The sequence below is a fragment of the Microcaecilia unicolor genome, chromosome 1, assembly GCF_901765095.1.
Source record: "Microcaecilia unicolor chromosome 1, aMicUni1.1, whole genome shotgun sequence".
In the NCBI taxonomy this organism is placed as follows: Eukaryota; Metazoa; Chordata; class Amphibia; order Gymnophiona; family Siphonopidae; genus Microcaecilia; species Microcaecilia unicolor.
In genome coordinates, this window is record NC_044031.1 from 683217903 (window position 1) to 683230540 (window position 12638).

The following is a 12638-nucleotide window of genomic DNA, read 5'->3' on the forward strand; positions in this document are numbered from 1 at the left end:
ACCCAAAAAAAAAAATATTACAGAGTGTTAAGAATTCGACTTCTCCCTCTGTGAGTCATCCCTTCCAGATAACACCCCCAGATTTTTAGAAAGCGCTCTTTACGCTTGTATGTCCCTTTTGCCTCTCTCGCTTCCCAAGTAAGCAATTGGTGTACCTGGTTCCGCCAATGCCAGAAAGTCGGAGGGTGTGCAGAGGTCCAGTGCTGCATTATGCATTTCTTGGCAATGAGACATGTTTTGCGGCATAGCACCAATTTATCTTTGTTTAGCCTGGGAAAGGCGTCATGTTTATCTAGCACTAGACATAAAGGGTTCAATGCTATATCACAATTGACAGTTGTAGATAGAAATACAGCTATGTGTCTCCAGTAGTTTTTTTATTGCAGGGCAAGCCCATATCGCATGATATAGCGTATTATCTGCCCTCTGACATTTCAGGCAGGTAGCGGTATGGATGCCCCCTGACTTGTATAATCGTGTCTGGGTAAAATAAGCCCTATGCAATATGCGAAACGCACATTCCCTAAGGTTAGCCCCTCCTACTATTCTGGGTATATCCTGTATTTGTTTTACAATATTCCAACCTGTCAATGCTCTGCCTATATCTATTTCCCATTTCTGACGGAGTTGACTAAACTCTCTCTCAGGCATCAGTCCCCACAATTTCAGATGTATACTGGATATTGACGGCACCCCCTCAGCTATTTCTTCGAAGAATTTTCTAATTTTCTCACCTAAGTGTTTCTTAATCTCATCTGTATTTAGTGTGCGCACATAATGCGTGAGTTGGCTATGCGCAAAATGATCCCTCCATTGTGCATTAGTTTGCATTTGTGTTACTGCTTTAATATGCCCATCAACCCCCAATATATCCTGCATGATCGCTATGCCGTTTCTTTCCCATGTGACAAAAGTTTGATTCTCCATCCCCGGTATAAACATCGGGTTGCCCCTAATAGTTAATAGCTCGGTATTAAAGGGGTCTCCCCCCAGAAGTTTCCCTATATATCTCCACGCTTCCATGGTAGGCTGGAGTAAGACACTATGTTTAAATCTATGGGGGAGTATCTTATTCTGGGTATGTAATAACGCTAGATAATTATATGGGGCGAAGTACACTGTCTCATACTCAAGTGGTGTATGATCCGATGTATTCATTACCCAATCTCTAACCTGTCTTAGCAAGCAAGCCATATTGTAGTATTTAATATTTGGAATCCCCATTCCCCCTTGTCTCCACCCTCCTAGCAGGAATTTCAATTGAAGTTTGGCCCTTTTCCCAGCCCAACAGAATTTTCTCAGAATTTTATAAAAGTATTTTATGTCAGTCTGCTTGAGTTTTAGTGGTAGAACCTGTAAAACATACAGCCACCTCGGCATTATCACCATCCTTGTTAAACATATCCTCCCTGTCAAAGATATCATAAGGTTTTGCCAAGAATTTAACTGGTGCATGGTCTGCTCTTTGAGTTTGCTAACATTTAAATCATATAGATCTCTTGTATTTACCGGTAATAGAATGCCTAAATATTTAAAAGATTTAGTTGCCCGCTTAAAGGGAAATCTATGGGCCACAGACTATGGGCATCTGTATTTATAGCTAAGGCCTCTGATTTGTCAAGGTTTAGCGTGAATCCCGAGTAGTCTCCAAACTCCCTAAAAATCTCTAATACATTACCCAGCGCTTCTCTTGGGTTCTTTAAAATAATTAGCAAATCATCTGCAAATGCAGCCATTTTGAACTGCTGATGTTGTATGTCCACTCCAGGCACTGCTGGGCATTCTTGAATATCCCTAATTAGAGGGTCTAAATATAGTGCAAATAGTAAGGGCGATAACGGACAGCCTTGTCTCGTTCCCCTGCCTATATGAATTACCTCAGATAAGTTTCCATTGACCATTACCTGTGCTAGAGGGTCTGCATATAAAGCTTTAATCGCCTGTACAAACTCTCCTTTTATACCATATCCCTCCATCACCTCATATAAGAAAGACCATTCCACTTTATCGAACGCCTTTTCAGCGTCGAAACTAATCATTAGAGCTTGTTCATTAGTGTGCTCTAAATATTCCAATGATGTCAAAATTCGTCTAAGATTCTTAGCAACCGACCTACCCTGCACAAAGCCAACTTGAGCTTCATGGATTATTTTTGGTAGAATACAGCCTAGTCTATTTGCTAAAATTTTTGCGAATAATTTTGCTTCATGGTTAATAAGCGATATAGGGCGATACGATGTTACTAGTTGCGCATCTCAATTGGGCTTTGGAAACACAATTATACGCGCTAGATTTAAATGTTCAGGTAATGTACCATTTGATATCCATTCTTTAAACACTTTAGTTAATGTAGGTACAATCGACTCTCCCATTAATTTATAAAATTCTGCTTTGTATCCATCGGGACCTGGCGCTTTACCCATCTTGCTATGTCCTATAGCCCATGTGATCTCATCCTCACTAATCTCCGCGTTCAATAGATTGCGGTCATGTTCATTTATCTGTGGGATCGTAAGGTTTTGAAGATATTGCGTGCCTGATAACCCTTCTTGTTCTGTGGAGCTATATAAGTGTGATAATATGTTTTAAATTCCTGTCTAATTCCTTTATTAGAATGTATCAGATTTCCCTCTTGTGTTTTTATACTAGTGATATTTCTGGAAGCGTATCTAGGAGCAATAGCTCTTGCCAGAAGTTTCCCTCCCTTATTCCCAAATTTATACAATTGGAATCTATAATATGTTTGGGATTTCACTTCCCTATCGTGTAGTAAGGAGTTAAAAGCCGCCTGTATTTCTAATATCTCCTGTCTAAGCCGAGGGCAAGGATTTAAGCTATAATGTCTATTCGCTTCTCTCAATTGTTTCTCCAATCGCAGGATTTCCCTATCTCTTGCACGCTTGTATTGGGTAGTAAAACTGATAGTTTCTCCCCGCAAGACCACCTTTGCGGCTTCCCAAAAACTAGTTGAAGTTGGTACTGTGTCCTCATTAAAATGTTTATACTCTGCCCATTTCGTTTGTAAATGTTCTCGAAATCTCACATTATTTACTAAATACGTTGGGAACGTCCACCCCCGAAATTTCTCTTCTTCCCCTCCCCCCATCCAATTCATATGTACCGTCGCATGATCCGAGATAACGCACGGTCCTATATCAGCGTCTCTAATTGTGGGAAATAATGTGCTTGATGTTAATAGGTAGTCAATCCTGGAAGAGGTACCATGAGCTCTTGACATATGTGTATATTCTCTGATCCCAGGATGCAACGTCCTCCATATATCTGTGAGATCTAGTGTGGTGCATAATTCAGGTAGTCCTCTAGTTTGTGTTCGGTGGGTTGTTGCCGGAGGGTGCGATCGGTCTATTTGTGGGTCCCAGGTCATATTAAAATCTCCTCCCAGTATTATTGGTATTGATTCTAAGCGTGCTATTTTTGCCACTAGTTTTTTGTAAAATTTAATATCTAGGACATTTGGGGCGTATATACTGCCCAGTAAGAGTTTTTGTCTATTAATTGTGACAATAGCTAACACATATCGTCCCTCAGGATCCTGGATTATCTTATGAATGTGGTTTGCTATTCCTTTTCTAATTAGAATTGCTACTCCCCTTTTTCTCCCCACCGCTGCTGTTGACATACATTCCCCCACCCACCATTTATTCAATTTAGTATGTTCTTCTGCAGTTAAATGTGTCTCTTGTAAAAAGGCTATGAGGCATATTTTCAAAGCACTTTGGGAGGCTAAGTTCCATAGGTTTCTATGGAACTTGGGAGGCTAAGTGCTTTGAAAATGAGCCTCTATGTCAGCCCTAAGCCTTTGGAGGTGTCTTAAGATTTTTGATCTTTTTATGGGCGAAGGGATGCCCCCAACATTCCATGTAATAACCTTAATTAGTGTATCTGTTTTGACCTTCCATCTCCATATTTACATGATCTTGATGTCCAAGAGGAGCCAGCCCAGCCTCCAGCCCCCCCCCCCCCCCTTGTTCAAATAATCGAGCAAATAGTCTATCTTTCTTTTCAGGTATCCCTCGTGTTGTCTGGTAATGTCTCCTGTAACCTCCCTTCCTCCTCCCCTCCCCTATCCCTTCCCTTCCCCTGTGAATCCCCTCTCCCCCCCTTCTATCCCCTTCTATTCCTATTGGAATTAGGTCACCTTCGACGCCTTTCCCTTTTTTTCCTCCCTGTTCTCATTTATATGCAGTATATTCGTCCTACTGTTTCCCTCTATATATTAACTCGCTGATGAATCATGTTTTTGACCCCTCTATCGATTACTAACACATTTTAAACTTTAACCATACAGTGCAAATTAACATAAATATCAATGCAGTGTTTTATAATTACTCAACATTCTTCTCTTCATCCTTGTATTATCTGTTATTAGGTTAGTTCAGTAAGTCTATGATGATCATCCTCATAAACTTATGTGGTTTCCACCGGCCAGATCAGTGTTTCATCATCTATGTCCCGTTCCTGCCATGAGACAACTTCATTTGTAACCCAGGGCTTCTATAGTTATAACATTATCCTCTATTTCAATTATAGTCCCACGTTCATGTTGTGGGTCCTTCCAACTAAGCCCCAACATCCTCTTTATAGCTCTCTTTAAAGTTGCTTCTTATGTCTTACTATTTCCACAAGAGTTATACCTATCTTGAATCCAAGATTCTGCGCTCAGTTTAATAGTAGCAACAGTACAGCTTGACCAATTTGTTCATCATACCTTTCTTCATCTCTGTATTAACTGCTGTCAGATTGAATCAAGATATTTGTTGTGGTTAAGTTAGTAAGTTTAGATGGGTTTCATGGTTCCTCTTCAAAATTGCTCAGTCTGTATTTCAGTTCAGTCTTACTGTATCATTTTTTGTAAGCTCAGCTTCCCTTATAGTGTAGAGTCATCCATTGGGACCAAGTTCTTAGTTGAATTCTGTGTTTTATTCTTTCTACTGATGTTTTCCACTGTTTACACCCATATCTGTTCTGCTATGTTGGTTTAACACAGTCTCAACTTCAGGGTGAAAGTACTATTAATTATTATTGTCCTTCTGTTGATATTTCTTGAGCTTAGTGCCACCAATTGGTGCATTGGTTATTTATCTCTTCTAGTTTTATATGTTCTTCGTGTGAGCTTAGTAGCGCTTCAGTTTTCTCCTTCCAGTTGATCTAGGAACTCTTTCGCCTCCTCTGCTGTGGTAAATATTTTATTTCCCGTTTGATGGGTTACTCGCAGTTTCGCTTGATACATCAATGCAAATCTAACTTTTCGCTGTATCAGCTCCGAGCACACTGGGGAAAATTTCTTTCGTTGCGCCGCTACCGCGGCAGAGTAATCTTGAAAACATAATACTTTCCTATTGCCGCTGTGTAGATCTTTTCCGCCTCTCATCGCCTGCAAAATGGCTACCTTGTGGGCAAAATTAAGTATGCGACATATAACTACCCTGGGCCGCCCTTCTGCTCCCTGTTTAAGGCCCAGCCGATGCGCTCTTTCAATTCGCAGCGGGCCCAGCGCAATCGGTAGCTGTAGTTCTTTGGTAAGCCATGTCTCAAGGTATTTGGCCAGGTCTCGCTCTCCTAGATCTTCAGCAAGCCCCACGAGGCGAAGATTGTTGCGCCTCGATCTATTTTCGAGGTCTTCGATTTTATCAGTGTAAGTAGTGATTAGCTTTTGTAAGCGACTTACTTCTGTTTCCACATTGTCCACACGATCTTCCGTATCACTTGCCCGTTGTTGATATTGTCCCATGTCCAATTGTATTTGCGTTACGCTATTATGTAGTTGTTCCAGTTTGTTATCCAGCGCTCCCAGCTTTTTCTCCAGTATGGCTTCCAATGCCTGAGTAACTTCCCCAACAATCTCGGCTGCCCACGCGGATCCCACCGCTGATGTCCCCGGGCTCGCCGGAGCCGCCATCTTGTCGTCGGGCGGCCGGGTCTTTTCTCTGTCTTTTCTGGTAATCTTAGATATCATTCTCCTCCAAAGTGGTATTAAACTTTTCTCCTTTTAAACACTCTTCGTTTACCTTCGTTTGTGGGGTATTGTATCCAATTTTTAGGACGAATTTTTGATAAAGAATCTAAAGGAAGGCAGGAGCTGCGCACTTAGCGTCTTCTCCCGCTCATCGCGTCACGTGACCCGTAATAGAACATTTTAATTGACAGTGTAGGATATAAGCAAAAATGGAACATAAAGGGCCCCTTTTACTAAGCCATGTAGGTGCCTACGCACGCCCAACGTGCGCCAAATTGGAATTACTGCCCGGTTACCACGTGGCCCTTGCGGTAATTTCTATTTTGGCATATGTCCGCTATGCGTGTCTGAAAAATATTTTTTATTTTCTGGTATGCGTAGCTGACGCTCGTAGGTCATTAGCGCCCAAATTCTTTACCGCTAGGTCTATGGCTGGCGGTAAGGTCTCACACCCAAAATGGACACACGGCAATTTTGATTTTGCCGCACTTCCACTTTCGGCAAAAAAAGGGCCTTTTTTACAGGTGCGCTGAAAAATGATTCTGCGTGCGCCCAAAACCCACGCCTATACTACCGCAGGCCATTTTTCAGCACACCTTTGGAAAAGGACCCCATAGATAGGTAAGAGAGTAAGAGGAGTTAGAAAGTAAGGTGACTAAATAAAGTTGCCCATGAGGTCAGAGAGATGGTTAACATATAGATAGGTAAGAGAGTAAGAGGGGATAGAAAGTAAGTTGAGTTAATTTAAAGAAAGGTGCACATAAGATCAGAGATATAGTTAAATATTATCTCAGCTAGGGTAGGAGTGAATAAACATGTCTTGCTGCAGTATGTGCAGCCCGTGTCAATCGTGTGTGTGAATGAGACTAACAAGTTGGTTACTTTTTCCATTAAAGGCCAGGTTGAAAAGCCAAGCTTTCACCTGCTTCCTGAAGTACAGATAGAATAACTTCACAGACATTAAAAAAAACCTTTTTCAAACTCTAGCAAAATGTGTATATTCTATATAAACCGAATATGGGTTGATAGTCAAAGCGATTAAACTAGTCAGAAACAGCTCCTGGCCAGTTATATCGCCTGTTTAAGGCTAACCATTCATTTTCAGTGGCACTTAACCAGTTAGTGCTGCTAAGAATGTCTGGTTAGTGCTTAACTGAAAACCAGCTATTTTGGGGGTATTCCAAGAGTGGTGTTGGCACTTGGCCAGTTAAGTGCCAATATTCAGCATTTAACCGGCCAAGGTAACCGCATAAAAGTCAGTCCTGTCTGTATGTGGTGCCCCATAGCCAGTTAAATGCTGAATATCACACTTAGGGTCCCTTTTACCAAACTGTGGTAAAAGGGGGCCTGCAGTGGCATCGTCGTGTGTTTTTGACACAGCAGATAAAAGGCTGGGTTTTTTTTTAGAAAAGAAATGGCTGTGTGGTAAGGCGTTACTTGTACATCGTATGCTGCCCTTTCTTTTATCACCCTTGGTGACTAATTTATCTGTATGGTAAGTGAACCACTTGCCACTGCATGTGCATATTCTCAAGGCCCTGTGCCAGCTGCACTGAATCTGAGTTTTAGTCACTGACTGCATCACTGGTGCTGTAGGGAGGTGTGGCTATACCTAGGGAATATTTACACTTGTTCTTGTCTTGGGTTCACCATTCACTAGCAATAAGAACTAGCAAAAGAAGGCTGAGAGAGAGGTTCTGTGCACTTATTGGTTTATTGTGACATAACAAACGCATAAGGTGGTTATGGTTTTTTAGTAGTTTTGTTACAAACTTTTAACTATAACATCTAATAAATTTCCCCTAAAAGGTCCTAAAGCAAGGTATCAGAAAGCCTGATTCACACTTCCAAGACCAAAGGAAAATTCCTCTAACTAACCACAAAGCCAAAAAGAAAATAAAGTAACAGCTATACAACCATTTGTGACAGTCATAACACCAACTCCAGGTCTGTTCCCAGGAAGGCAGCTGCCGCATAGTGAGGCATAATTTATTTCTTATGCAGGCTACAGCCAACCCTGTTCTCAGGATGATGAGCTATTTTATTTGATTCTTGATATACTACCATTCTGTGGTACAACCAAGTGGCACCTGGGGAAGTGGAAGGTTAATTAACTTGCCTGCTATGCCTCTGACACCCCCTTTATTTATTTGGATTTTGGATCATAAGTAGCAGCAGTGGGATTTGAACCAGCCAGCTCTGGATTGCAAGACTAGTGCTCTAACCACTAGGCCACTCCTCCACTCCACTCCCTTGAAATTTGGCCGTCCCTGTGGGGGGGGGGGGGGCAGTTCAGGACATCCAAAATGTTTGAAAGAAGGACGTCCACGCCTTCGCTTATGCCTCTGCTGACACACAGGATGCACCACAGTGTCTTGTACAAAAGCCTGTGGAAAATACAATGGCAAAAAGTCTTTGTCTCAGCAGGCAATTAGTAGTTTCAGTCTTCTTTTATCTGTGTTGTATGCAAATGTCTGAACACTGGAAACAGTTTCTGTGATTGGTTTGGTTGGAGCTCACCAATGTTAGCAGAGCAAATTAGACATTTGCTATCACATGCAAGTCAGATGCACAACATATTCAGTGATGAGAGAATTCAAATGAGGAATGCTGGGGTACCAGTGCTGGTTGAAAATGATGATAACACTGTTGTACCTTCAAGGTCTTTACAGCTAGTATTGAGGCTGAGAAGGCCTCAGGTGTCTGCTTCACTGAACATTCACTGCAGAAAAGTAAAGAGCAACATCTCTTTCGTAATTTACACTCAGTTCTCTAATGTCTTCAGTCCAGAGTGTTTTGCTGTAGTGAATCCATGATGGTTTGGTTCTGGCATCACAGAGGCACAGAAAACATTGGTCCGGCTATAGCCCCACAGTGCCAACTCACAAATTGTGCTGTCCTAAATGGACACCTAGTCTGCCTAGTGGTCGGGTTGCCCCTGCCCTAACCACCACCACCACCACCTTCACTTTCTCATTCTGCCAGTATCCTGACTTACAGCGCCCACTAGTTCTATCTCTATCTCTTTCTCACTATTTAAACTCCTTTATCATTTTTGTGCAGGAATCTCTCCTGGAGGAGAACCCTGAGAAAGCTTTCTATGGTTCTGATGAAGATGACTCTAAAGAGGAGAAAACAGAGGCTGCCTCTGTGGTAAAGCGGAAACCATACGTGATGGATCCAGACCATCGGCTACTTCTGCGCAACACCAAGCCCCTCCTGCAGAGCAGGAATGCTGCAGTAAGATCCTTTCCTTTCATGTAGCCTGCTATCAGCATGACACTGTGCCTGGAAGTCTTTAACTATAGGTTAGAAGACATGCCCTCCTATGAAAAGTTTAGTTAAGTCTATTAACTTGTTACATTGCCTTTCCTTGTACTGTATATATTAAACCAGTAGTTCTCAACCCAGTCCTAAGACACAGCTGTCAGTCAGGTTTTCAGGATATCCACAATGAATATGCATTAGATAAATTCATATACAATGGACACAATGCATGCAAATTTATTTCATGCATATGCATTGTGGATATCTTGAAGACTTGGTATGGCTGTATGACTTGTAGTATGGCTGGATGCATTCCGATGACCGAGTTGAGAACCATAAGACCATAGGAGTCCATCTAGCCCAGTATCCTGTTTTTCAAACAATGGCCAAGCCAGGTCACAAGTACCTGGCAGAAATCTAAATTATGGCAACACTCCCTACTACAGATTCCTGGGAAAGCAGTTGTTTCCCATGTCTGTCTCAATAGCAGACTATGGACTTTTCCTCCAGGAATTTGTCCAAACCTTTTTTAAACCCAGATATGCTAATCACTGTTACCACCTCCTCTGGCAAAGAGTTCCAGAGCTTATTTATTCGTTGAGTGAAAAACAATTTCCTCTTATTTGTTTTAAAACTATTTCCATGTAACTTCGAGTGTCCCCTAGTCTTTGTAATTTTGAAATGAGTAAAAAAATCGATCTACTTTTTCCATACCACTCAGGATTTTGTAAACCTCAGTCATATTTCCCCTCATCCGTCTCTTTTCCAGACTGAAGAGTCCTAACCTCTTTAGCCTTTCCTCATACAAGAGGAGTTCCATCCCCTTTATCATTTTGGTCGCTCTTCTTTGAACCTTTTCTAATTCTGCTATATTTCTTTGAGATACGGTGACCAGAACTGAATGCAATACTCAAGGTGCAGATGCACCATGGAGTGATACAAAGGCATTATAGTATTTTCGGTCTTATTCACCATCCCTTTCCTAATAATTCCTAGCATCCTGTTTGCTTTTTCGGCTGCCACCACCCACTGAGCAGAAGTTTTCAGTGTATTATCTACAATGACACCCAGATCTTTTTCTTGAGCACTGACCCCCAAGGTGGACCCTAGCATCAAGTAACTATGATTCGGATTATTCTTTCCAATGTGCATTACCTTGCATTTGTCCACATTAAATTTCATCTGCCATTTGGACGCCCAGTCTTCCAATTTCCTAAGGTCTTCCTGCAATATTTTACAGTCCGCATGTGTTTTAACAACCTTGAATAGTTTTGTATCATATGCAACTCTGATCACCTTGCTCGTCGTTCCGATTTCCATATCATTTATAAATACGTTAAATAGTACCGGTCTCAGTACAGATCCCTGCGGAACTCCACTGTTCACTCTTTTCCATTGAGAAAAATGACCATTTAACTCTACCCTCTGTTTCCTGTCCAATAACCAATTCCTAATCCACACCAGAACCTTGCCTCCTATCCCGTGACTCTTTAATTTTCTCAGGAGTCCCTCATGAGGAACTTTATCAAAAGCTTTCTGAAAATCTAGATACACTACATCAACCGGCTCACCTTTATCTACATGTTTATTCAAACCTTCAAATAAATGAAGCAAGTTGGTGAGGCAAGACTTCCCTCGGCTGAACCCATGCCGACTCGGTCCCATTAAACCATGTTTGTCTACGTGTTCTATCATTTTATTCTTTATAATAGTTTCCACTATTTTGCCTGGCACCAACGTCAGGCTTACCAGTCTATAATAAAGCAAATTAAAAATAAAAATATCAAAATACATAGAAGAAAGCAGTTTTTTCAGTATACAAGCCATGTATCTGGATAAATGGCCGCCTCTGCACTATCTGGATAGCGCTGTTGAATATCCTTACAGAGTTCCACTGCCCTGTCCAGATAGTGCTACCTAATATCTTTACAGACCAGATCAGCACTATCTGAATAGTGCCTGGGTGATGCTTGGGCAGAGCTGGCACTTAGCCAGAAAGCAGGAAGATTCAGAGCACTATCCAGCAAACTCTCCAGATAAAGTTAGAGCAGAAAAATTGCAGTCCATACTTTATCGGGTTAGCTATCCGGACAGTGATTTAAATATCGCCACTATCCAGATGGCGGCAGCACTCTCCGCTATACTCGGACATTCAGTGCTGCTCGGTATCTGGATTGTGGCACTGAATATCCATATTTTATTTAGGTGCTAGGTATTGTGACATTTATGTTTTACAAAGCATTTTGCAAGACTCTGCAAGCTATACTAGCATCTTAAATCTCAATATTATTATTATTATTATTTGCCCAAAGATATTAGCAAACAACACAAATTAAAACATCGTACATACAGTTAACTCCATCAGAATTAACATTTTATTTAAACTTTGCATCAGTATGAGACCTGTATTATAATTTCCTAAGTTTTGGCCACATATGTATTCCCTATTTTATAAAGGAAGTGCATATATAGGACCTAATATTTGAACATTGGGTTTAACAGCCTCTCTGGATGTTAACATATGATATTCTCCTGCACCCGCACAGGTAGTCATGGCAGTGGCACAGCTGTATTTCCACTTGGCCCCCAAAGCAGAGGTTGGAGTGATCGCAAAGGCTTTGGTGCGTCTACTGAGGAGCCACAGGTTTGCAAACAGGATTCTTGTCTCTCATTTTTTCTGCTTCACTTTCATTTCTTTCTTTTTCTGTTTTCTTGGAATCATTTCGGGGTCCTTTTACTAAGCCACGGTAAAAATTGGCCTGCGCGCTGAGTCATTTTTTATCGTGTCTTGGAAAAAGGGCATTTTTTTAAGGGGCCGGAAAATGGATGTGTGCTAAAATTGAAAACAGCATGCGTCCATTTTTGGCCTGAGACCTTACCACCACCCATTGACCTAGCGGTAAGGTCTCATGCGCTACCTGCATGGTAAGCAGGTAGCGCACACCAACTGCTGTTTACCGCTGGGTAAGTGGCCTGCGGTAGAAAATTGAAAATTATTTTCTACTGTGGGATTTGGTGTGCACCAAATTCAGAATTACTGGCTGGCTCACATATTATAAACGGGTTCTTATTTGTACCTGGGGCAATGGAGGGTTAAGTGACTTGTGCAGAGCCACTACTTAACCAGTTAGCAGTGATATTCAGTCCGCTAACTGGTTAAGTAAGTGGATAAAGTTAGATCTCAAGTACAGGATGACACGGGGACAAAGTTTATCCCTGTGGGTTGTTTCTGTCTCCACACCATCCCCGCAGGTTCTATCTCCGTCCCCGCCCCATCCCCTCGGGCTCTGTCCTCATCTGCAGAAGCCTCACTTATGATTTTATATTTAAATCTTTTTATTAAAGTATATTAAGGACCAATATGCTGTGCAACTGTTTATAAATCACAAATAGA

The 12638-nt window shown here is 41.6% G+C and overlaps 1 protein-coding gene across 1 annotated transcript in view; it reads left to right on the plus strand.

The window, feature by feature from the left end:
- The window catches only part of AP3B2 (adaptor related protein complex 3 subunit beta 2), a 217595-nt gene that overhangs the window by 39982 nt on the left and 164975 nt on the right, over positions 1-12638 (plus strand). Inside the window, exons 8-9 of the mRNA XM_030190380.1 lie at positions 9041-9217; positions 11791-11888. Of these exons, the coding sequence (XP_030046240.1) occupies positions 9041-9217; positions 11791-11888 (275 nt within the window). The remainder of the gene's footprint in view (positions 1-9040; positions 9218-11790; positions 11889-12638) is intronic.